The sequence below is a fragment of the Hakea prostrata genome, chromosome 3 (genome assembly GCF_041222555.1).
Source record: "Hakea prostrata isolate BN-2017 chromosome 3, UWA_Hpros_2, whole genome shotgun sequence".
Taxonomy (NCBI): domain Eukaryota; kingdom Viridiplantae; phylum Streptophyta; class Magnoliopsida; order Proteales; family Proteaceae; genus Hakea; species Hakea prostrata.
The window spans coordinates 59,720,905-59,748,186 of NC_142602.1; the positions used below are offsets into that span (position 1 = coordinate 59,720,905).

The 27,282-nt window shown below is 38.4% G+C and overlaps 1 protein-coding gene across 1 annotated transcript; it reads right to left on the reverse strand.

Annotated features, from left to right (window-relative positions):
• Positions 1–2,723: 2,723 nt before the first annotated feature.
• LOC149022632 (putative proline transporter 2) lies at positions 2,724–26,955 on the reverse strand. Its single transcript, XM_089150643.1, has 7 exons — positions 26,432–26,955; positions 25,815–26,039; positions 25,416–25,510; positions 23,153–23,342; positions 13,908–14,032; positions 5,250–5,465; positions 2,724–3,171 (listed from the first exon to the last, which is right to left on the reverse strand). The coding sequence occupies exons 1-7, from the start codon at positions 26,586–26,588 to the stop codon at positions 2,791–2,793; spliced, it is 1,389 nt and encodes a 462-aa protein (XP_089006769.1). The 5' UTR covers positions 26,589–26,955; the 3' UTR covers positions 2,724–2,790.
• Between the last annotated feature and the right edge of the window lie 327 nt (positions 26,956–27,282).

A 27,282-nucleotide genomic window follows, 5' to 3' on the forward strand; every position in this document is an offset into this window, starting at 1 on the left:
TCTTGTAACTAACTTATCTTTGAGATTATCTTTTGACACTTAGACATGTATTTGACGTTATCACACTTCTTTTCCGCTGTTCTGAGACAGTGGTTATCATACCTTCTCTCACCCTTATGATTATGCTTTAATGTTATTGCCTTCCACACTCTGATTTATTTAGTCTTATCTTATTCATGATATTTAGTATTAACTGTTTTTACCATTGATTATTACTGTTCATGATTGTGTTACCGTGTATGTGGGAGGCATGGACCTCAGATCATTGATCCTTGGACTGTGGATCACATCCCAGGTATTCCAAATGGGGTACCGGCTGGGTGGATGTGACGGCAACACCATCAGAAACAGAAGGTCATTTCTAGAGACAACTAGGCGGGGCAAACGCCGGGGGATCCTGTCAGTCCCCAGAAAGGTAACCGGCACACTATTTAACATAGACTCACCCCTTCTGTAAGGCACGAACACTTTCTCAATGAATTCCTGTGTAACACTTGCATGGGATCTTAGTCTGATCACCGACTGACTTAGCCATCAGAGGCAGCTGCCCGGAATCTTAGCCAGCCCGCGCCTAACCTCTCTTGCAGGTTTCATCAACTTCGTAATCGGGAAGACAATCGAGAATCAGCCCTGCTGAGTTGGAACCTTGATCAGATCTGAGACGCAACACTTTGTTATTTGTTTATGTAAATAGATTGAACAATAGTTGTGCGGTTTACCTTACTAAAGGATCTAAAAAGTTCGGGTTAAGCTACATATGGGAAATTTTATCAAGTCCATTTCTCACAAAGAAATTGACTATCCATTTCCTTTTGGATGGAGGACACATGTCCATTACTCACATCTAAGGGTTAAGTTTAAATTAAAATAAATAAAAAAATTATATCTTCTAAATCTTACCTCAACTTTTGGATGTGACTGATGGACATGTGTCCTTCATTCAGAGGGAAATGGATGGTCCTAATAAAGTTCCTTGTATATGGTGGGAGTCTCTCCCTCCTTTCCTTGTCTCAAATTCTTTTCATATATCCAGTATTTCTATGGAGTCTTAAACATAGTAATCTTCTTGACCAAAAAAGAAGGGGAAAAAACAACACTAACTAGTGGCCTCAGAACCAGTTTCCAAGGGAAACATGCGAAATAGACTACAGGTTCTTTTGATTTGGCTAGTTTGCTCCCTTAAAAACCGGTTCGGCTAGGTAGGGGTTGTAATCGATTTTGGGATGGATTCCACTCAAATGGATTTAAGCGGAGTTGACTGAAGCGGATAAATTATACACAGCCAACAAGGAATTACTGGTGGTTAAGATTAGACTAGTTAGGCTTGAAGGGAGAAAATCTGTAAGTACACCCCCCCCCCCCCCTTGCCTTAACATGATCTCACCAACACTTTGACATTAGACTGTGTTGAACAGATATATTGCAAGTGAGAACGTATCTTGTTACAAAGACACTGACTTATATTTATAGACAAACAGAGTAATACTTAAGTCATACAAGGATAAAACAGTCTTTATCCTTTATCCCTAACACACTGCAACATTCAGATTATCATTCGGCTTAACAGAGTTCTTAGTTTTAGTTTTCTTTCCTTTTCCTTGGTTGAATGAATAATTTTAGTTAATTGGTTTCAATCTTCCATTAAAAATGCTTTACAAGTCTCTTTAGCCTTCTTTCTAAAGGTTAAAAGTAAGTCCCTGGTACGCTAGGGCAAGGAAAGAATTTACAAGCATTTGACAACTGAGAAAATAGTTGAGTCACTAAGACTCTGGCAATGCCCACATAACTATAATATCCAGTGCGTCCTATATAAAAGGAGACTTTCAGGGAAACAGGAACCGATTGGCAAGGCAGAACTACCCTAGGGCCAAGGGGGACCCGTACCCAACTCCCTTTATTTTTAAAAAAAGAATTTAAGGGTAAAAGACTATGGATAGAAAACTAAAAAACCCCTGCCAATGGGTGATTTTTGATATATAGTACCTGGTAGTGCAGGGTTCATGCGATTCAGAACCAATATTAAAATTAATTAGACAAATGCAATGGAAGTAGACCAATAAATTTGTTGATTAACAGCTGAACAAATTCAATGTTATCAGGGTAAACACTGATTATTCAAGAACAATCTTCTACTCTCCAAGACCAAGAGCTTTGACAAGTATCCTTGGAGATACAGAGAACCAAGAGAGTTTTGAGGAGACCCAAAAAAGAGATATACATAATAGGCATAGTTCTGCAATTTGTTGGGAAAATGTGGCAAATTAATGGATGTGCTGTATGGATCTGGACACTGTTCAAATCACTTCTTAAGTAGGTGGTGTACCTTGAATCCTCACCCCACCCCCCACCCCCCCCCATATCCTGTTTACAGAGAATGAGGGAGGGCATGCCTCGAAGCATCCATCCTTCAACCCATGGATTTTCTTCATTTGTAGGTGGATAGGTTAGTCGATGCTGTGCACCTGATAAGGTGCGCCATCTTCTTCTCTTCTCATCAGTCAATTGCAATTTTATCTCTTCCTCTCACTTGTCTTCTCTTCAAGTCTCTTTCTTCTCTCCCTCATTCTTTAATTTCCTCTCTCTCTCTCTCTCTCTCTCTCTCTCTCTCTCTCTCTCTCTCTCTCTCTACCAACCACGCCCCCTACCCAAAAAAAAAAAAAAAAAAACAGTGTACAGCAGATATCTGTTTTTCTTTAAATTTCTTGTATTATAAAGCCTTAAAAGAGAGAGACAGAGAGAGACAGCATATTTCTTGAAAGACTTCATTAGGAGAAAAAAAAGAGGCTTCATTCAGATATCGGCAAAGAAATGGTAAGTGCTCGAATCAACAATGATAAGTCTGAAGGCTGAAACTGCTGCTGCAACAGACATGCAACTAAAAACACATATATTGAGCCAGTGCCACGACTTTTGCAATGTATTCAACTTATTCTTCTTCACCATTAGGTACATATGGTTAGCGAGTATAAATGTGAGAGGGAATGTGCTGAAGGCCCCAGTAAGACTCATGAAATCTCCAAGGAATGGCATTAGAGCTGCCACTAGACTAGTAATACCTAAGTAACCACCTCTTACCAGGACCCTGAATGATAAATTTTCAACTGAGAATGCACTTCCTTCGGATCTACCATACTTGGTATCCAGGTACTCGTATGTTGGACTTGCAAATATCTGCAAGAGTCTAAAGTTAGTGACTGGGCAACTATTAAAACTCAAGCAGTAAAAAGAGTAACGTGTATTCTCAATATCTCATGTTACATTATTAGCCGACAACTTTAAAATGGAATATTGTAGAAGTGTTGTGGTTCCAATTTACAAAAATAAAGGAGATATTCAAAGTTGTAATAACTATAGGGGCATTAAATTGATGAGCCATACGATGAAATTATGGGAGAGAATAATTGAAACCCGTTTGAGACACTTAACTACAGTTACGGAGAACCAATTTGGGTTTATGCCAGGAAGATCTACAACGGAGGCTATTTACTTAATTAGGAGACTTATGGAAAGGTATAGAGAATGTAGGAAAGATCTTCATATGGTATTTAGTGACCTAGAAAAAGCTTATGATAGAGTCCCTAGAGCGTTAATTTGGCAAGTACTAGAGAAAAGAAGTGTTGCAAGTAAATATATAGATATAGTTAAGGATATGTATGATGGTTCGGTGACTAGTGTTAGAACAGTGGGGGGACAAAGTAATGAATTCTCGATAACAGTTGGGCTACATCAAGGGTCAACTTTAAGCCCATATCTATTTGCACTGGTAATGGATGAATTAACCAAAGACATTCAAGATGAGGTCCCTCGATGTATGCTTTAGCAGATGATATTGTGTTGATTGATGAGACCCAAGTGGGGATTAATACCAAATTAGAATCATGGAGATTAGCTTTGGAATCAAAAGGCTTTAAACTTAGTAGATCGAAGACAGAATATTTAATTTGTAACTTTAGTCATGATCGGCCAGATGATGAGGGTGGTGATACTTGACGATAAAGAGATTTCTCAGAGTGATTGTTTTAGGTACCTAGGTTCAATCATAAGTAAAAGAGGTGATTTGGAAGATGAGGTTTCCCAAAGAATTAAAATAGGGTGGATGAAGTGGAGAGGTGCGTCCGGGGTCTTATGTGATCGGCGTATTCCATTAAAGCTTAAAGGAAAATTTTATAGGACCGTTGTTCGACCAGCTATGATGTACGGTGCGAGTGTTGGGCTGTTAAAAGAATCATATAGATAAACCGTGTAGCAGAAATGAGGATGCTAAGATGGATGAGTGGCAAAACTAAGATGGATAAGATAAGAAACGATCATATTAGAGTTGGGCTGGGAGTTGCTCCCATAAGTGATAAGCTAGAGAAAGTCGCTTGAGGTGGCACGGCCACGCTCAACGGAGACCTATAAATGCTCCTTTACGGAGAAGTGATATAATCCATATTGAAGGAACTAGAAAAGCTAGGGGTAGACCTAAGATAACCTTAGGAGAAGTGGTGAGAAAGGATATGTATAGCTTAGGCCTTGTATCTAGCATGGCCTCGAATAGAACTGATTGGAGGGCAAGAATCCATGTAGGCGACCCCATTTAGTTGGGACAAGGCTTATTGTTGTTGTTGTTGTTGTTGTTGTTGTATACTAACTTTGTAATTATTAATTACATTGAGTTTATTTATATGTTAAAAAGAATCATATAGATAAACTCAGTGCAGCAGAAATGAGGATGCTAAGATGGATGAGTGGCAAAACTAGGATGGATAAGATAAGAAACGATCATATTAGAGTTGGTTTGGGAGTTGCTCCCATAAGTGATAAGCTTAGAGAAAGTCGTTTGAGGTGGCACGGCCACGTTCAACGGAGACCTATAAATGCTCCTGTACGGAGAAGTGATATAATCCATATTGAAGGAACTAGAAGAGCTAGGGGTAGATCTAAGATAACCTTAGGAGAAGTGGTGAGAAATGATATGTATAGCTTAGGCCTTGTATCTAGCATGACCTCGAACAGAACTAATTGGAGGGCAAGAATCCATGTAGCCGACCCCATTTAGTTGGGACAAGGCTTGTTGTTGTTGTTGTTGTTGTTGTCCACGGTTTCATATATAAAGATCAGAGTGGAAAGATTGATCCAACAATGAAACCAACAAAGTACCAAGCAAAGACCTGTATGCAGGACATCCTAAGCAATTAATCCACAAGCAAACGACAGGAAGAGTTGAGAGAGAGAGAGAGGGGGGGGGGGGAAGAGCGAGAGAGTACATGCAAAGCAATGACCGTTTGCAGGAAGGCAGCAATGTTGGCCATTGCCTTCACCCAGACTGGACCCGTGACACTGTTGAGGAGATAGGTAGATGTTGTCGATCCATAAGCCCAATAGCCCATGAAGGTTACCGCAAACATTGGTACTACGCCAATTGTGAACTGAAAGTTCAGAGCCTTCAGCATGTTATTAACAACAGGCTTTCTAACAGTGGCCTGTTTCAAGGAGAAAGTAACAGAAGTGAGTGCTAATATTTATAAGAGCAAAATAATTAACCCTATGAATTGTAACACTTTATTTTTGTTTTATAAATAGAAACTCAGCAAGAAGACAGATTCTGTTTCCAAAATATATAGAAAGCTATCCATAGGCAGAGAACTTTCTTTTGATGAATAAAGTTACAGTTTCCATAACTTACATATCCCATAGGCTGTCAAAATATTTATAAATTTATCAGGATAAGCTTAGAAAATATACCTTCCCATATTTACAAATCACATAGACAAACGAATAAAAATTGAGAATCAAAAAAGCCAGCTTAATAGTTGACTAAGAAACCAATGGAAGTGGTGCTTTGTATTAGGGGAACACCATACACAAGTGATTACCAAGTTTTGTGTTGATAAGCATGAATGCAAATAATGGAGACTATATATGGAGGGAAATGACCAACGCAATAGACTGAGAAAAACTTTCAACATAAGCAAACTGTAAATGACGAAAGGCAACTAGCAGCATAGTGAGCAGGTGTATGGGTCTGTAGAAGTGCAACCAAGGATGCTTTCTTGAAAACAAATTATAATACTACTAGTTTGAAGACCTTATGGCCCACAATAATATCGGTCACTTAACACAAAATTGAGAAAATATTTTAAACACAACTTTCAGGAAATCATGATTTAACCATATCAGATTCATCATGCCAATTCACAATAATTGTAGAGGATGATCAAAATTTCTGTTAATTGCTATTGCTAATTCTTTTTTTCTTTTTGTTGGTAATGCTATTTCTAGTGATAGTTTTCAGTAGTTTAATTCTATTTATGTAATTTTAATTGCAATTAGAAATGATTCCTACTACAATTAGGAATCTGTTTGCTGTAATTGTGAAGGGTTGTAAGAAGGTACCAGCATGATTATTTTCCCTTTCTATAATTCACATCCTCCATCTCCTTTCACTCCTTTGGTTCTGGTAGTTAGTGTTTGTTTTGCTACATGATATCAGAGTTCAACCATTAGGTTGACTGTGATCTGCAATTCTGGTTTGAGAGTCATCAGAGGTTGATCTTCTTCAAAGGGTGCAGCACTCCATGCTGACAGCATATTACTGAGAATTAAACCCTAGATGAAGGTTTCAGTTTCAAACTATGGTTTTATTACTACTACTACCAGAAGTCATATATTGGTTATAGATTTTCAATTTGACACAGATCCTAACTGAAGCCACTAATATTCTTTTTTCTGATCTAACTAGTGGATCATATTGTTTGTTTAAAGGCAGCAAGTTTGATCTACCTTATGCTTGAAGGTTTTATGTCTTCAAGTATTACTCCAATTGATCCCCTCCAACTTCTGTGAGTTTTTTAAGCTCCCTGGTTCAGGCACTACACTTGATTCATCTTATTGTGAGTTTGTTAAAACATACCCTAGTTCTGAGTTATTTTTTTCCTAGTGCCATTACTGGGGTTTCCAGAGCCTAGTTCCGCTGGATCTTTGGGTATATTAACCTAATATGAGTCTAGTTTATTCAACAGCAGATGTTATCAGGTTTGTTTAACTCTGGTTGGGTATTCCAACACCAATTTGCATCCCTGCTGTTGATGGGGTTTCAGACTTCAATTCTACTGGTTGTCCTACTGCTGAGATCATTGGATTTATAAAACCTAATCTGATTCTGGTTTCTGCCAATTGCTCACTACTGGTTTGGTTGGGTTTAGAAACCCTAAGCCTACTGGTAACTGTCCTGTTGCCTTTATTGAGTACTATCAAACATGATTTGGCAATGATTAAGGACCCAATTGATTATATGCCACTGTTGCTGCTGCCAATTTTGCTTGCTCCTTTTCGTGTTTGCAGTTGCTAAACTATAACGATCACTGGTTTTAAGCCACTCAAGGACAATCTCCAAGCTCAGATTACTAATATCAACTCTCTTTTAGAGTTTCAAGTTATTACCTATGTCAGGCCTGTGCTACCTTCTATTCATGCTAAAGGAAAACTCAAATACATTACGAATGATCCTCCATTGTTGATCCTAAGGATCCAGCAAGAGTTACAGCTTATGATGAGTAGATGCGTGAGAACTGTATTATTAAAATATTGCTTTGAAAAAGTATTAAGCCAACTATTGACTCTAATGTGATGTTTCACACACTTGCTAAGGATGTATGGACTGACCTGTGTGGAAGCTTCTTGAGAAACGTATATCTCCAGTATGCCTGATTTTTATGAGAAAGTTTCCAACTTCCAACTAGAAGCTAAATCCTTCAATAACTAGTTTAATAGTTCCAAGGGAACGGTTGAAGAACCCCACATACATCATCCACTTACCACCAATTTGGATCAGTAAAAAGAATAACTCGCTGAGTTTCATGTTGTGAAATTTATGGCTGGACTACAGACGGACTATCAGTCAATGAAAAGTCATCTACTTACCAGGGAAAAAGCCCCAACTCTCAAGGAAGTCTTCTCTCATGTTAATCATCTACTTAATCCACCTATGACTGACACTACTTCCAAAGACAATTCAATTTTGTTGCCAGCCGTGGCCATCATATATTGAAGGTTGTGGTCATGGTCATGGTGGATGAACTATAGCTATCAATCCTTTGATAAGACTACCTCCAAATGTACTTACTATGACAAAACCAAATAATCTGGTGCAAACACAATAAGAAACATGGAAAACCTGAATTGGCGAATAAAGTTGCTAAAGCTATCATGACTGACACCTCAACTGATATACTAGCTAGTGATATCAGTCAATGTTCTACACTAGTAAGTCATCTACAGTGTTCCATGATAATTATAACCTACTGGCTAAGTGCCTTCAAACCTTGAAGCTGCCACAGCATCTACCTCAACTGTGATTGTAGCAAACAAAGGTTACCCAGTTTTTATCCTTCTTCTACCTAATAGCTTATTGATTCTGGTGTGTCTTGTCCTATGATTGGCATGGGCAGAGCTATATTGGCACTTGGGGGACGGGGGGGGGGAGCATGGCCCCCCCCCCCCCCCGATTTTTTTTGAAATTCTCTTTTTTCCTCTTTATTTTTTTTAAATCTCCCTCCCAATGTTAAATCTTGGCTCTGCCCCTGATGATTGGTAAGTCAAGCCTCTATTTTTTTCCACAAAAATTCCATTCAAGATCATCTAATATTATCCTTGCTGAGGGTCATCTACTCAGGTCAATGGTAATGGATCAGTTTCCCCAGATAATCTATGATTTTCTCCCATGCCTTTAATGTCCCTATGCCACCTCTTAATTTTCTCATCAGTTGGTCAACTCACTGAATCATTCAACTGTTCAGTGGCATTCTATCCTTCTTGTTGTGTCTTTCAGGACCTTCAGATAAAGAAGATGATTGATGAGGACTTGAACATGATGACCTTTAGAACTTGAACTTCACGGGACCTTACTGCAGCTGCCTCCATTGTCGCACCTTCCATCATGCAACAGCAGTTACGTCTTGGTCACCTGTCTCTACCTAAACATCAGTTAATGGTTCCTAATTGTCAATCTACATCTCATCTTGAATGTGAATCTGTAAACTGAGCAAACATCACAGTCTGTCCTTTTTGCCTGTAACATACCTAGTAGTTTCTTCATTTTTTTTTCAATGTGCATGTAAGAGTTGGGGTCTGTGTCACATCTGGAAGCAGATAGGTTCTTATTTAGTTAGTTTTGTGGACGATCATTCTCATTCTACTTGGGTTAACTTATCAAAGTCCAAACTCACATCATTAAAAGTTATCAAGAAATCAGAACTCAATTTGACATTTCAATCAAGATTCTCCATTCTGTTAATAATTTGAAGTACCGCTCAAACAAAGGTCACTAAGTTTTCTCTATCACAGGCAATTGTTGATGGAAACCAGGTCAAGGGTTAGGGGTATTTTAGTAATTTTCTTAGACTTAGGGTTTGCCCAGGAATTTTTTTTCTTTTTAGAGAAGGGGGAGGTTGAAACAGGAGGTTTTAGGTGATTCTAGGGCTCAAAAATCCTGCAGTACTCGGTAGTTCAGATCTGGAATTTATCAAACCTAGGGTTTTAAAAATTCAGCAGAAATCTCAAAGAAGAAGATAAGTTGCAAAAATATTCCAAGTTAGGGAAAATAGGTCTGATTGGGAAAGTAACTATAGGAGTATGTTCTACAACTTGGTGCGATCCTAGGGAAGGATGGAAGAGGCCTAAAGGGGGCTGGGAATCAGGGTTTAACAGGGAGGGGTTTTCTGTATTGCAGGGAAGAAGGGGGAAAGGGGGAAAGCTAACGTTGCAAGGGGAGGGGTTAGGGTTGGACTGAAATTAAAGAGGAAGGGAAAAAGTGCATCTGAGATAGGGTTGGGAAGGTTTTCTACGCCTAAACAAGAGGAGAAGGGGGCAGGTGACTCGGTAGCACACAGTCTATGCGGGTAGCAGAGAGACCAACCATCTGATATTTCTCATTCTTATCCTTTGAGTGATGATGACCCCTATGGACTCCTATCCATTAAGGACATATCAGGGAAGCTACGGTGGTGAGGGAAGGGCTCTAGGGTTGCACAAGAAAGGGGGAAGGGGCGGGGAGCTGCTGTACTTACTTGTGGATGGAGGTTGCCGTGCTGGACTGCTTTACTTGAATGCTTGATTGCAAAGGAGGATGGAAGATTAGAATACCTCAATAGACAACCACAAGGTCCCCTTCAAAGGAACCCTGCCAACTACTCAGGCAATAAATACTCAATATTCTTTATTCATCAAAACTGAAAATTGCATTGCATGAATAGGCTATTTATAGCCTTATTGGAATCCCTAAAAGATAAGAATTCCAACTCCAAACCAAAACGCTCAAAATATAATCAAATTACTACAAGACCTCAAACCTCAGATCGGAATCTTACAAAAACACACTTTAAATTAATCTTAAAAGCACAATGTAACTAAGATAACATAGGACTCAAGCAACAACTTTAACTCAAAAAAGAACTCCCTAAACAAAACAAACTCCTAAAAAATAAGAACCTCCCTTGGATAAGGAATCTTATCCTATCCAAAACTAACTTACTTGTAATGGACTTGGACCCTTCATAACTCAAAATTTACTAACGCAAAAAAAATAAATAAATAAATTGGATCCATAACCCTTGGATCAAGGGGATTCAATCCCGACCAATATTGAGCCCCAAAAGGCCTGAAAAATGACCAAAATGCCCTTGAGGGGGATTCAACCAGCTTTGGATTGGCTTCTTTGGTCCTAGTTTTAGGCCCAATTATAAAGGGGGGGGGGTTAACTCTATTCACATCAAGTCCATCAAACTAGTTGTTTACACATTCCACAATAAAATCATAGGCCCTGAATAGTAGAATAGACATTTACCAAGAAGTGGACTGGTTTATTATGCACCACATGGATGTTCCCAAAAGGTTTTGGTGTGATGTTGTCCTCACTACCTGCTACCTTATCAATTATATATCATGTGTCTGTTTTAAATAATAAAACCCCATTTTCTACTCTCTTACTTTATTATCCTTTGTTTAATTCATCATCATGTATCCTCGGTCATGCTTGAGTGGTTTATGTATTGTACCTTACCATTGATAAACACTCTCACTGGTCTACTCGGGGTAATTTTTTTATATATTCTAGGACCTATAAATAGTATATATGTTTGACACAGTTTCAATCAAATAGTTTATTGGTACCAAGGATCACAATCTTGGTTTCAAGGCCAGTTTGGACCAGTCAAGAAATCGAGACATGGTGGGGTTTGGACCGACTTTTCGGTCAAAACCTGGAACCTTTCCCCCCAAGCTTCCACAATTGTCAACAAATGATTTACTGATTTAGAACAAAGGTTGAAATCACGAAATCCAGCCAAAAAATTGTTTGAGGGAAGCCTTGCGGAAGCTCGAAACTTGCGAAATCTAACAAGTTTCTTTTGATTCCACCCAGATTCGTCTCATTTTTTTCAAAAACCAAAATTTTGGTGATTTTGACTGAAATTTTGTACCATGATTGGAACTGATGTGACCTATTTTGAGAATGCCCCTTAGTTTTCTATACCACATAATGTGAACAATGCAGATCTGCTAGGTCCTCATCTGCTTGTGCCCCAACCTATTGTTTCCACTGTCATATTTGTTGAAGCTTGTCTCCACCACCATTCCTCTTTCCTATTAGCACCTTTGTTCCCAGATCATCCCTCTCTTGCCAATCCCAATGCCTCAAAGCTGCAATCCACTACAAAGCCCACTATACCTCCTGCCTTTTGATCTGATTCAATACTGACATCTCTTTTGACTTACCTATTTCTGCCTATAAGGTACTTGATCCTATACTCAAAAGCCCCATAAGCCCCTCATTCTTCTAATGAAGCTCCTCTTAGTTCCTGCTCTACTTGTGTAGTTGTGCCCCTAAACACATTCCCTCCCCTGCCTTATTTTTTTCATGTTTGTATCCATCTCCACCGCTATTCCTCTGTCCTATTTGCACTTTTCGTCTCATATTGTCCCTCTCTTGTCTATCCACTACAAAGGTAACCATACCTCCTTCTTCTCAATCTGATTTCAATATTGAGGTCTCTCTTGACTTACCTGTTGTTGCCACTGAAGTTAGTTGATCCTATGCTCAATGGCCCCATAAGTCCCTCATTGTATACCCCTTCAAAATTATGTCTCCCTCTCCCAACTTCACCATTATCATACCCCTTGATTGTTCTCTCTATACTAACTTTGTTCCACATGAAGCACTACCACCATAATTGGAACGATGTCATGGACACTGAAAATGAATGCGTTGTTATATCACACATAATTGGACTCTAGTTTCATTACCTACTGGGAAGGATCTTGTCTAAGTGCCATGGAGTTTATAATATCAAGTATGTACCTGGGGGGTTCCTTGAGTGGTAAAGCCTGTTTGGTTGCCAAGAAGTGCATATACTTAGACTAATGATATGGACTATCTTCCAGACCTTCTTACTGTTACACACTTGAGTTTGTTCGGATCAATTTCCTTGGTTTTCAACATAGATTGGTCCTAATGTCAAATGATAGCAAGAAACTTTTTCATGATGAAATAAAGGAGGAGGTTCATATGGAGCAACCTACTAGATATGCGCTTGTGGGAGAGATTGTACCAAATTATGCGACTTATTAAGGCAATTTATGGGTTAAAACAATCTCCAAGAGTATGATTTGATAAGTTCATCTCAATGATTTACTAAGTTTGGGTTCTCAAAAATGTTACTTGGCCATTCCATGTAGTTGTAGAGGTAGTTTATGTAGATAACATCTCACGTCTAGCAATGATCATCTTGGCATAACTCAAGTTAAAACTATTTTAAACAGTATATCCAGATAAAAGACTTAGGTGTTCTCAAGTATTTTCTTGGTTCCAATAACAATATTAGTTTATCCCAATGGAAATATGTCTTGATTTTTAAACGCTAGTCCACTGAGAGTGACGATTTATATAAATGTATATCAGTACAGGAGGTTAGGTGGCAAATTCATTCATCTTATTATTACTCAATGGGATATATCCCTCATTAATTGAGTGAACTTAGTTTATGAATACACCAAAGAAAATCCACCAAATGCAAATTGTCATATCCTAAAGTATTAGAATGTTCTTCTGGAAAATGTCTTATTTATCCACATAATTGAACTGCTAAATTGCCAAGGCTTTCTGACACTGATTGCACTGATGACAATTGGTAGTCTACAACTGGTTGTCATATCTTCGTGCAAGGTAACTCTTTCTCTTTTTTTTTTCTCGGGATGAACCTGCTTTCCCTTTTTTGTGGTGGCAACTAGCTTTAGAGGTAACCAGTTACATGATAAAGGAAGAAACAAACTACTTTTGCAAGGTCTAGTGCTGAAGCTGAATAAATAGCCACGTCACACACTACTGCAGAACTGATGTGGGTACAGTCATTGTTTTAGGAGTTAGGTTTTCCTAGTACTCAGCCTATGCAGGTGTTTCTGGTAACCATAATACCATGTATATTGCCAGCAATTCTATGTTTTATGAGAGGACAAAGCATATTGAGGTTGGATTTTGCTGTGCTCTTGATGTTGTTAGGAAGAAGTTAATCTCTATCCTATCTGTTTCTACTGCTAATCGACCAGTAGATAATTTTATCAAACTGCTTGGCCTACATTACAAAGAAAGGGTTCCACGTTGGGCCTCGGTTACTTGTATACTCCAGCTTGAGGGGGAGTGTTAAGGAAGATCAAATTTATGTTTATGGTTATTACTATTTCTAGTGTTCAGTAGTTGTTTGGACTTATTTCTAGTTCTATTTCAAGTTAAGTAATTCAATTTGATATTTAGGAATCATTCCTGCAAGGATAAGTTATCAATAATGACTCTAAGTGTAACTAGTCTTATATAAATAAAAGGTTTTCTCATTCATCCAAAAACTAGAAAATAAAAGATTGTGGGAAGGGAATACCTGTATCTCTGGAAGCATTCCTGTATTGTACGAAAAAACAAGATTTGCAGCTGCAGCAATAGTAGTGAAGACCCTGCTTCCACTTGAACCTGGAATGCTGTAATCTCTAGCTGGAGCTTTTATACCTATAAATCAGAGAAACTGTTTAAGCCACTTAGCCTGTATGGGAGCATTTCTATAATAACTACATATTAGTATCAAAAGAAAATAACTGAAAGGTGACCTAAATTCAGGAGATACAAAACCAGTTCAACTGGGAAGGAAATAAAATACACCCATATCTACCGATTCATCTTGCATGATTCACATAATCCCATTATTCAAAGACATCAAAACAAAGATATCCGACAATTATTTGGTAAAACTATCACCCCATTTGAGCCATCCAGTCCACGTTCATTTTTCTTTTAGCAAATAGCCAGCGGAATGCACAAAACTCATAAAAGCAGAGTATTGTCACCAAATATTGTAAAGAATTTTTTTTTTGGGGATGAATTTCTATGTAAAGAATTGTAAGTTACAATCATCAAATTTTCACCTGTTTGCATTTATTTAGCCACTATGGTCAGATATCTTAATTCTGGTGCTTCCAGACTCCAGTGCCAGGTACATTACGTTAATTATTGCAATTGATGGTTTTGCAAGGAGGGAAGGATTCAACGGAGCCCTTACTTCTATTTGTCACCTATTTAACATTCGTCCACATCTGAAACACAAATACTTGGTCTATGGGGTGGAGGCATAGATAGAGCTATGGCTGGAGAAGCCAAAATGACGTTAGATTGAAAAAGGGGAGAAAACAAAGGTTCAGTGAGCCCAGTCCAACCAGCATTGGCCCAAGTATCCACTTCATGGGGCCAAAGAGGCCCATTATCAGCACATCCATGGTGACTAGGTAGTTAATTTATTTGTCACCCCTTTATTTAGAAATAGTTGATGTACTGCTCTTCTGGAAAATCTAACCTCTGAACATTGGAATGGTTGATCATTAAGTATAAAGGACCATCTGTTGAGTACTGATTATACTTTTGTTATCATGTTATTTTGTTGTAGGGATTTGAAAATGTAGTTGATGTAACCAGCCAGAGACAGCCCAAGAGGGGCCTAAACCCGCTAGCAGTTTGCGGCAAGCCCGGGGGCCCGAACCAATACAGGGGTATTTTGGTCATTATCTACCCCTGGTTTGAGCCTTATTTAGTTGGAATAATTCCAGCTGTTTTTGTGGAGTCCTTTCCTACTTTTCTTTTGTCAGTTAGAATCCTAGTTTATGAGTTATTTAAGAATTTTAGTTTGAGTGGAAGTTAATTTATTAATTAGTGGTGGTCCCCTAAGGAATCCTAACTGGAAGTCAGTTGGGTATTCTGTAAAAGTTCACACAGGAGTCTTAGTATGTTATCTATAAATACAAGTCAAAGGTTGTAAGGCAACTCAGTTTTTGATGAATAAAAATTTGAGTTGAAGGAAGACTTGAGAGAGAGTTGTGGGTTTCCCAAGGTGGGAGGCCTGCAGCTGGATTGTGCTACTGTTTTCTGCAATTTCAGAAGTTCTTCATCCTCTCCAAAGCCTTGCGGCAACCAGTGAAATTGTTCCTCCCTCCAAGATTCTGAACAGCAACCTGCGATCACAAGAAAGTCTCATTCCAGCCCCTCCGCAGACCTCTTTCCCACCTACAACAGCAGCCTCTCCCTCCCTTCTTCCCCTTTTCCCCTTGCGGCAGTAGAACTCTCCTCCCTTTTCTTTTTTCTCTGCGACACTCCCTCTCCCCTGTTCTGGGATTTTTTTTTTTATTAAATAACTTTCTGTTTCTTGATTCTTGCGGCACAACACAGGAAGAGAAAAAAAAAGAATCGCAGAAGAAGGAAAAAAATAGAAATTGTTGGATTCTATTAGGAGTCCAATTAGACTTTGTATAGGAGTTAAATTAGAGTTTGTATTCATGTAAAATTCTATTCCTTGTAATAGTATACTTTCCACTTAATTATAAATAGAGGGCTTGAGATCATTGATCAATAAGCCATTCTACTACAATCGTTTCTTTCTACATGCCATCAGAGCCTAAGTTTGATTAGGATCTTCTTCTATTTTTTTCTTTCTTCAAACCCATAAACCCACAGCAGATTATCTTTTAGGATCTTCTTCTATTTTTTTTTTCTTTCTTCGAACCCATAAACCCACAGATTATCTTTTTTCTCCAAAACCCTTTGCAGTTTTTTCTTGTTCTTCTACAACCTAATTCTGCAACCATCGCAAAAATCAATTCTTCAAACCATAATTTCTGCAACCATCGTTTGGCAGAATTTTTTTTCCCTTTTCAAACCCATCACACTGCTGCACTATTGTTTCAGTTCCACCTCGAAGACCAGAGAAGAGAAAAAAAGAAAGGAAAGAAGAAGAGAAGAAGAACCACGATTCCTGCTGCTTCTCACGAGCATCTTCGACTCTGCTTTCGACTCTGCTTCCATCGGCTGCTTCCGTCGCAACTTCCGCCATCACACTCTGCTTCCATCGCCTGCTTCCGTCGCCATCCCCGTCGCCTGCTTCCTTCGCCATCGCCGTCGCCTGTTTCCTTCGCCGTCGTTGTCGCCTACTTCCGTTGCCATCGCCGTCGCCTGCTTCCATCCCCATCGCCATCGTGTTTCACAGGTAACATATGAACAATATGTTGATGTCAAAACCCATATTTTCATATCTCTCCTGATGAAATAGACCAGACCGACCAGAACTAGATTAGATTTTTTTGTCTCTGTTTCTATTAGCCAAAAAAACTAATAAACCAAACTAGACCCATCCTTTGACCGAACCATATTTTGATGTCAACTATTGCATTCTGCGACTTTTCTGTTACTTCTAAAGGGTGAAGACAAAAGAACAGCAAACAATTTTGTCAACATGACAACTATTAATGGTACTCCTTCTCCCACTGGCTCCGAACATTACCCCACTCTTCATTCTCTTTCCGTGAGATTTGATGGAACAAATTATTTGATCTGGTCTCGCTCTGCTTACCTGACTATTGCTGGAAGAGGACTAGTTGGATACATTACGAGCATCACTATCAAACCTACTACCGCAGGTATTTTTACGGATAAATGGATATCAAATGACTCTCTTATTATGTCATTCCTTTTGAATTCCATGCATCCAAAATTCCAAATATTGCCCGGGGTTACCTATTACTTGATACAGCAGCCCAAATCTGGAAGGCTACTACTGAAACCTATGGACAATTGGGGAATGATGCACAGGTTTGTGAGTTACAAAAGAAGCTTTATGAGACTACCCAAAAGGAACTGACTATGGCCCACTATTATGTTTTGCGCTCTCATTGGCAGGAGTTGGATCATTATGGGGATTATCATCCCACTAACCCAAATGATGTGACTACTTATAGGAAGCACATTGATAAGATTGGGTATATGACTTCTTAGCAAGTTTGAATGTGGAGTACGATCAGATTAGACTGCAAGTCTTAAGTCGTTCTCCCTTTCCTACACTAGAACAGTCTTATGCTCTTGTTTAGTGTGAGGAAAGTCGTCGATTAGCCATGCTTCATACTCCTATTATGGAGAAATCAGCCTTACAGTCTATTCACACTAAATCTAATCCGGCTAAGGAGATTGTCAAGTGTGAGCACTGTCACAAACCATATCATACTAAGGCAAATTGTTGGAAACTGCATGGGAAGCCTGCTGATTTTGAGCAAAAACGAGCACAAAGAAAGGGCAAACCAAAGGCTAATCTCTCTGAGACAATTTCCACCACACCCTCTGCAGACGTTGGTTTTTCACAAGAGGAGTTCGCTACTCTGCTTCTACTGCCGATACAGCTTCGACCACTGCTTCCTCTACTACCCATACCAACTCCTACTTTGCTACTTTAGGTAAAACTTTTATAGGCTTTCAAGCTTCTTCAGTTTCTACTCCTTGGATCATTGATACAGGAGCCACATATCATATGACAAGTTTATCCACCTCTTTCTTACAATATTCTCCAACTTCTGGAAAGGATAAAGTTCGAATTGTTGATGGCTCCTATTCTTCTATTGCTGGAAAAGGGACCATTCAGCATTCTCCATCACTTTCTTTGTCTAAAGTTTTACATGTTCCTCTTTCTCTACTAACTTGCTCTCTATCAGTAGTCTTACACATGACTTGAATTGTAAAGTGACTTTTTTCCCATTTTACTATGTCTTCCAGGATCTAGTCACGGGGAAGGAGATTGGACGTGGTAAACTAGACAATGGACTTCATCAGTGGCACCATAGGCACCACCCCCCTCAGGAACTCTTAAAAAAATATTTCTTGATTTGACTTCTTCTTGTAATGAGGATAATTTTTTTTGTGAAGCCTGCATTTTTGCGAAGCAGACTCGTTCTACTTATTTACCTTCTCTTCATAATAAAAAACCTATTCCTTTTATACTAATTCATTATGATGTGTGGGGTCCCTGTCGACGTGTGTCTATTACTGGCCATAGGTACTTTGTTACTTTTATTGATTGTCACTCTCGTTCTACATGCATTTATCTTTTAAAACAAAAAAATGAGGTTTTCCGATGTTTTCGTGATTTTCATAATATGATTAAAACTTAGTTCAATGCCACTGTGAAGATCCTTCGCAGTGACAATGGCATAGAGTATATTGATGGTGAATTTCAAAGATATCTCTCTGGACTCGGCATAATACATCAGATCAGTTGCGTTGATACGGCTGCCCAAAATGGGGTTGCCGAAAGGAAGAATCGGCTTCTCTTAGAGATAGCCCGTTCCATTATGATTGCTATGAATGTACCTGACCAATACTGGAGTGATGCTATACTCACTGCTTCTTACCTTATGAATAGGATACCCAGTAGGATACTTGGTTTTAAATGTCCTAATGAAATTCTTCAGGGAGCCTCTTCTTTTGTTATTCCCCCAAAGGTTTTTGGATGTGTGTGTTATGCCAGAATCACAGCCCACCAGAGTAAGCTGGCTCCCCGCAGCCTACGCTGCATATTTTTGGGGTATTCTGCTACTCAAAACGGGTACAAATGTTATCATCCTCCTTCCAGGAAAACCATTGTATCCATGGATGTAATTTTTCATGAGTTTTGCCCTTACTATACACCTCTCCAGGGGGAGAGTCCTAGAGAAGAGGTGTTCTTTCCGACTCTAGATCTTCCTATCACACACCAACACAACTTAAGAGTCCCAAAAGAGTTTCCTGACCAGGGGGAGACTTCGGCCAGTATACCTGAGGACTTTAATCCTCCCCCTTCGATTTCTGAACCATGTGAAGAACCTAGCCAGGGGGAGACCACTCCTGTGAGACACACTGTTGGGGTCTTTCAAAACCAAATTGACCAGAATAAGGAGGTACAGACTTATCAGAGGAAGAAATACAACCGGCTAAAGCAGGTGGAGAAAGGTGATAAGTCACCACTTCAGTCTCTTGCTCTAGAATTAGATTCTACTGTTCCCCTTAAGGTATATTCTTCTAATCTTCCTATTGCTGTTAGAAAAGGGGTCAGATCGTGTACTCAACATCCCATAGTTAAATATGTTTCTTATAACTTTTTGTCTAACTCCTACCGTGCTTTTATATCCTCTCTGTCATCTGTATATGTTCCTAAAAGTTGGCAGGAAACCTATATTGATAAGAGATGGAAGGCAGCTATGGTAGAGGAAATGCAGGCAATGAAGAAAAATGACACTTGGGAGCTGGTTACACTTCCTCTAAGAAAAAAACCAGTGGGCTACAAATGGGTATTTGTGGTTAAACAAAATATAGATGGATCAGTCAACAAGTTGAAAGCTAAACTAGTTGCAAAGGGGTTTACCCAGACCTATGGGATTGATTATCAGGAGACATTTGCCCTTGTTGTGAAACTAAACACTATAGAGTTTTGTTGTCTGTAGCTGTGAACAAAGACTGGAACTTGCACCAACTAGACGTAAAGAATGCCTTCTTACATGGGGAGTTAACATAAGAGGTCTATATGGAAATCCCACATGGTTTCTCCGATGACAATACTGCAGGTAAAGTTTGTCGATTGAAGAGGTCACTTTGTGGGTTAAAACAGTCTCCTAGATGTTGTTTTGGACGCCTCCTGAAGGCAATGGCTTTTATTGGAGTACAAGCAAAGCAATGTTGATCATACACTATTTGTCAAGAAGTCAGGTACTAACATCACACTTCTCATTGTCTATGTAGACGATATTGTCATCACAAGGAATGATGGTGAAGAAATTCAAAAATTGAAGGACTTTATTGGCAAAGAGTTTGAAATTAAAGATCTAGGGAAGTTACAGTATTTTCTAGGGATTGAGGTGGCTCAATCAAAGAAAGGTATATTCCTATCCCAAAGAAAGTATATCCTAGATCTATTATCAGAAGTGGGAATGTTGGGGTGTAAAGCAGTTGATACCCCTATTGAAGCTGGAGCTAAACTTAAAGGAAAAGAGGGAGAACCAGTGGACAAAGGAAGATACCAAAGGCTGGTAGGGAAGCTTATTTACTTGTCCCACACCAGGCCAGACATCGTTTATGCTGTAGGTATAGTGAGCCAATTCATGCATGATCCATATTTAGCTCATATGAAGGTTGTTATCAGAATACTACAGTATTTGAAGGGAACTCCTAGAAAATGAATACTTTTGTCACCCACTAATAATCTAAAAGTAGAATCATACATTGATGCAAACTGGGCTGGATCTCCAGACAGGAAGTCAATTTCAGGTTACTATACCTTTGTTGGAGATAATTTAGTTACTTGGAGAAGTAAGAAACAGAATGTGGTAGCTTTATCTAGTACTGAAGCTGAATATAGAGCTATGGTTCGTGGAGTTTGTGAGCTACTATGGTTGAAAGGTTTGCTGCAAGATATTGGAGTCCAAGTTCCAAACCCTATGATGTTATATTGTGACAACAAGGCTGCTATTAGTATTACTAATAATCCGGTGCAACATAATCGAACTAAGCACATTGAAATTGACAGGTTTTTTGTCAAAGGAAAGTTGGAACAAGGGCTTATCTGCATGCCTTTTATAAGATCTGGAGACCAAGTAGCAGATGTTTTCACTAAGGGTTTGAAAGAAAGAGATTTCCTTCCTATTGTAGGCAAGTTGGGCATGACTAATATCAATGCCTCAACTTGAGGGGGAGTGTTGGATTCTATTAGGAGTCCAATTAGAGTTTGTATAGGAGTTAAATTAGAGTTTGTATTCATGTAAAATTCTATTCCTTGTAATAGTATACTTTCCACTTAATTATAAATAGAGGGCTTGAGATCATTGATCAATAAGTCATTCTACTACAATCATTTCTTTCTATAAAAATAAAAGAGAGAAATGAAGGAAAAGAAAGAATGAAGAAAAAGGACCATGAAGAATTCTTCAAGATCCCATTAAATTTCCTTTCCATCTGTCTCTAAATTATTTGACTAAACTTCTTCCCCTCCCCATTCTCCATCCTATCTTTATTAATCCAAATTATCCCTAATCCATTCGCTAAGATCTTTAGGGATTCCCACACCTTTATCTTCACCAAAACCATTCCATAGTACCTTAGGATATTCCCTCCCTTTTTTTCCATCCATCTAGAGCATCCCATACTTTTTCCTACAAATCCTATTCATCCAAATATTCCCATAAGTTAACTAGTAAGTTTAGCCATCCCATAGCACACCCAGACCCATCACGTTCAGCTTTGTTTAACCAACTATTACTCAAGGTTCTTCTCCAAACCATACCATACATAACCCTAACCATATTAAGTGCTCAATTATTTGCTGGTTCTTATTAAAGAGGGTCCTGGAAAATCTAACCAGACCCTGGGTTACGTCAATAGTGCCTTTTCTAAATTGTGAGATTAGTTTCTACTTTTAAGTCCTTTTGCTAATAGCTTGGAGCACAATCTCTAGATCTTCCCCCAACTCTGAGGGATTGAAGTACATGAGTACCTACATCTGCCCTATCTTTGGTTACTCTGGACCACATAGATAATCCATGGTACTTAAGTGCTGTTAGTAAGCATATGATTCTGTTGCGGTAAGATTCTGAAGTCTACCATGGATATATTGAATCCTTTACATAAGTTTCCACTGAGGTCATAAGCTAGTTTCTGGTGGCGTCATGCTAAAAATCACCTTCACCCTCAACAAGAGGGAATAGGAGAAGATTCTGAGCAGGTGGCTTTTCCCAACCAGGAGTAGAAATAGGCATTTATTTTTGAACAATTCCATTTAACTTTTAGGAATCTTATTCAACCAATAGAAGAAAGCAAAGTTTTTTTCATGCTACCCACTTAAGTTGGGCCAAAACTCTTGTCAGCCCACTTTAGTGGCAAAAATTCTATTTGAGATCTTTATTTCAAAGTTAATACTCCATCACAGCTTCACGCCAAAAGATTCTATTTAATTATTTACTAGGTTGGAGTCAACCGAAGAACCAATAACATTTTCTCTATCTTATCTGTGAGTGAAGAAGTGTGTCACGATCACGTGGAACACAAAGAGGAGGAAAGAGAAATCATCTCCATCGCTAGGAAATCAAGAGAGAGAGAGAGAGAAGAAGAAGAAGAAGAAGTACGGTCAAAGGGGTGAGTGAGAGGTATTATTGTCATTTACAGTGCTAAGGGGTATTTTGGTCCATTGACATTCAAAACTTGAAAAACTTGACAATTAAAGGGTCAAACTTTAACAGTGGGTAACTTGAAATTTCTCAAAATGACCAGTAGGGGCATCATGTAATTTTTGCCACTTAAGTGCTAGACAAGAGTTTTGGCCCAACTTAAGTGGGCAGCTTGAAAAAAAAACTCAGGAAAGTATGTTTTTTGGGGTTTAGCCAAGATAATTTGCAGAAACCAAACTGCAGACTTGGCACCAAGAGGGGAGAAACTTATAATGGGTGATTTGGCTAGTGCATCTGTATTTTTAGGGTTTTTGGCCTTTTACAATGATGTGGGTTCCTTGATTGCACTTTCTTTGCAGTTTGCATTTCATGGCTGCAGAGTAGCTTGATCCCCTTGCCTTCTACGTCCTCAAATATGTTACTTTAAAATATATTTAACAAAACATCTAAGGAAATATAAATCAACAGTGACATATTTTCTCTTACTGATATTATTTCAGCAATAACTTGTGATCTGAAAATGACATAGTTTTCCTTCTTCAGACAACAATTATATAAAAGAATATCAAGGAATAGAAATAAATTAAAGTGACATTCTTCCAAGAGATACAATTAAGGCAAGGAATATCCATACCATCTTCAAGTGACAGCACAAATCCTGTAATGATATATATTAGACTAAGCACTGTTGAAACTCCAAGCCAGAGCCTCAACGCCGACAAATGAGGTACCATAAAAGCAAAAATGGCACAAACCAACCCAGAAATAGCAATAAAATAGGGAAGCTTCATGACATGATCATCCCTGAACAGAACATAGACAGCCTGCATATCAATAGGGTCGATTAAAAGAAGAACCAAGATAACAATAACTGATCATCAACACTACAGAAGGAACCAGTAACAATGAATAGATATTCAATTCATCTAAAAGATAGCAGTGGCTTTAGGGGGTGGTCAAACAATAGCCTAATAAGATCAAGTCTTAAAGGGAACCATTACTTTATTTTTTTCCCAAAAAAAAAAAAAAAAGGGGAGCATCCCAGTGCGTAAGGCTCCCCCCAACAGCAGGGTCTAGGAGGATCAATATGCTTTGCAGGAGAGGCTGTTTCCATGTTTGAACCCAAACCCAACATTGCAATAGTGCAACTTAATCATTGTGCCAATGCTAGCCCATTGGAACCATTACTTTTTACTTTGCTTATTTTCTACCAAACAGATCTATACAACTACTTTACTCAAATATCCATCTGTAAATTGAACAGTCTCTTTTCGAGGAGTATTATTTGCAAAATGAGTTCTAGCTTGCACCTACACATTACTACTGAAAGATCCATCAGTAAGTTATGTACCAAAGAATCTGACCTATAGAAACCTTACTCTCCCACAAAAAAAAAAAAAAAAAAAGAGAAGGAAAGAAAGAAAGAAGAAAAAGGACTTGCCACTTGAACATACAAATGCCAATAGTCCAATCAAATCAATAGGTTAAAAAAAATTCTAGCAATATAAGATGGACAAAAGTCCCTAGCGCAACAGGTTAGGAAGTTGGATCTGAACCATGCAAGTAATGAAGCAGCAAAATCCACAATATAAAAGAGAAAGTTTATCATTTGTGGATATTATAATCGAATCTGGGAGCCATCTTAACTTTAAAGCCTGTTATTTCTCAAAATATTGATGAAGAATTTTTTGGAAAAGGTTTTCTGAGCCACCAAGAGAGAGTATGCTAGCATTTTTTCACTGTCATATGAAAAGACCTAGATACCCTCATATGTACAAAACTGTTCTGCTTCCCCTCATTGTTCTGTGCTCCTCCATGCCACTTGCTTAGGAAACCTTCTCATATTGCACAATGACAAAGTCTAAAGGACGCAACTTGGAAAATGAATAGAGAGAGTACAGCCTAATTGTGCACCAAATCAGAGGCTAGATAAGACAAAGGCATGGCATGCATGATTCTCCCTCCCCCACCCATCCCCCACTCCCAAAGGGAAATGATTCACATACCAGCCTTCCATTTGGACAGGGATTCACTTCTAACAAGTAGAGGACAAAGGATAAATCAATCTTTTAACATCTGGCAGGGAGGCAACCCCCAGAAGAGGTTTTGGGAGAACTTGGTTCAGCCATCTGGCTTAAGCAGCCCAATGTTATCTGAAAAGAGTAAATGACAGACGCAAACAATGCATTGTCAATGTATATCTTTTATGGCAAACAATCGATGATCATCCTCAATCTTTTGTCAGATAATTAATATCCTAAGTATACTTAAATCTTTGTATTCAAGACACGAGATAAAAGGGGTAAAAAAGCTGAGGTGTGGGATGATGTTAAAGTCTGGTATATGAGAGATCAAAACATTAGAAATAGTAGTAGACAAAGATCTAAAAAGTGATGTGGTACATGTCAAAAGAGTTGAAGATGGGATTATATGCTTCAAGCTTGTGTTGGGGACTAACACCCCATGAGAGGTGGATATACCCATGTGCATAGAGAACCTAAACTCTAGTGTTTCTGGATGCTTGGCCAACAGCTTGTGTATTCTAATATGATAAAAGAAATACATACTAATATCCATCAGGAGAGTGCTTCACTAGGTTAGCCACTGAGAAATTTGGTAATTATAATGGGGTAATGAGAGTCTATCAACATGTTCACTAGAAAGACAAAACCTTAAGCATAACCTTATATTGCATATTTCTTCAATATGCCAATACAAGTTTGATAATGTGGAACATGTTCTTAAGACACATGCATCACAACAACAAGAAAAATAAAAGGATAAAAATATATATCCACATACACCTAGAGTAAAAGGGATATGTAAAAACATCTTATTGCTTTTGCAGCCTCCTAACAAGAATGACATACTAGGAGAATTGCTTTAAAACTACCTACCTTTAGAGCCTGGCCAGCCAAAATGATGAATCCTATATTGATCATGAATAGATTTATGTACTGCAATGCCCACGTAAGTGAGTAAACTTTTCTACCTGAAATTTAGAAGGTTGGACAATTATTACGCCGAAGAATAGGACATGAAGAATGTAACCACTATTTAAAAAACTTACCTGTAACTAACGTTATTATTAACCACTATTCCATTATATCACTACTAATTTCAGTACATTATATTATAGCAAACCAGAAGTTGAAGAAATGAGAATGTTAAGCATTACAGCTCTAAAAGTTGGTCAAGGAAACAAAAGCTAGCTTTTAACTTCAAAAGTTGCAAACTAGAGGGTGAAAGCAACAAAATATGGCATTGAAAGCAAACTTGGCAAATCTTAGACATACCGTATATATGGCCAGCAAGGTCCCTGTATCTGATGTGTCTCTTTCCATCAGCTTCATGGATTTTGGCAAGCAGAGCGTTAGCATGTAGTGATATAGCGGCAGCCAAAATTAAACCTATAGTACCACCTATCCAACCTAGGGGTACCATCACTGTGCCAGAATACCCCAGTACATATGCACTGTTCACACCAGTGGTGAGGACGAAACCTGCTTGAAACCATGAATCTAGACAAACCAAACAAGAAAAAAAACAAAAATCTCATCAAACTCATCTTATAATAATAGTCAGATTCTATACACTAAATTTTTTAGACCATATGAATTATCCAACAAGATTATCAATTTCACTGGTTCACTCTACAAACGAAACAAAAGTGAAGCAGATAACCTAACATATCAACCCATTTCTTTCCCCTTTCCAAAATGAGTACAATAGGATTTCTTTGCCAAACCCATTTTCATTTGTATATTCAGTTTACCTCACAATCAACACTTTCTGCGTGCAAACAACGTAAACAGAAATAAAGGAGGAAGACACCTCATACAAAAAAGAGAATTCCACAAATCCATTCACCCAGATTGAAAATCAAGGTATTGAAATTAAGCAAGTAAACTACCTTGGCTTATCTGATGAGCTGTGCCTGAAGCTTCCCCGGGCGGTTCTTCCTCGCCATGGATCTTCACTGAACGTGATTCAACCTCAATACTATCCATGGATTGCTCTTGTTCTTGCAAGAGCGATGAGCTCTCTTCCGCGGCGAAGATGACCAGCATAGATTACTTGGGATTGCCCTTATATAGGAAAGACATTCAATCAACTAACTGTAAAGGAAACATACGCGCTTCTGGGATCGTAAAAAGATTTCTCTCAAATTCAAAAAGATATTTGAAATTCGGCTCGCCTCAGTGAACGGTTAGAAACGACCGAAGACGCCCTTTTTGATTATCTGGACCAAACAAAATTTCATTTAGACTAATCAATTGATTTCTTGCCGACCTGAAGCATCAGAATCAACTGACCGGACTTCTTTTCTCTCTGCAAAACACCAATGTGTCGGCGATCAAATAAAATTAAAATTAAATTCATTATTGTTTGATATTTTATTTTTTTCCTTCCTTTGGTAATGTAGTGAACGTCATTGATTTTCTACATATGCCACACAAATGACAAATGATGAAACGATGAAATGATGAGTGGTCTTAAATGTCAGAAATACCCAACTCAGTAACTAAATTTACATTTTTATTTTTATTTTTATTTTGGAACTGAATATTTATAGTTTTTTTTTTTTTTTGATAGTGAATAAAAACTTATATTAGTTAGAGAAGCATTTACATAGTTTGTTAAAGTCTACAACAGCATTAGTATTCTGGTAGTCTATGGAGGACATTAATGCTAAATGATTAAACCAAATTTGGAGTGTTGGATGGTCCTTTAGGTTCAGGTCTTTAATATTACATGTTATTT

What these genes read in the sequence shown, in the direction of transcription:
- LOC149022632 (XM_089150643.1), bottom strand. Translation starts at nt 26,588, where the DNA reads ATGCTGGTCATCTTCGCCGCGGAAGAGAGCTCATCGCTCTTGCAAGAA. An exon ending in TGGCTGGCCAGGCTCTAAAG is followed by an intron (nt 23,343 to 25,415) that starts GTAGGTAGTTTT and finishes ATTGATATGCAG; the next exon opens with GCTGTCTATGTTCTGTTCAG. An exon ending in AAACGGTCATTGCTTTGCAT is followed by an intron (nt 3,172 to 5,249) that starts GTACTCTCTCGC and finishes AGACTCTTGCAG; the next exon opens with ATATTTGCAAGTCCAACATA.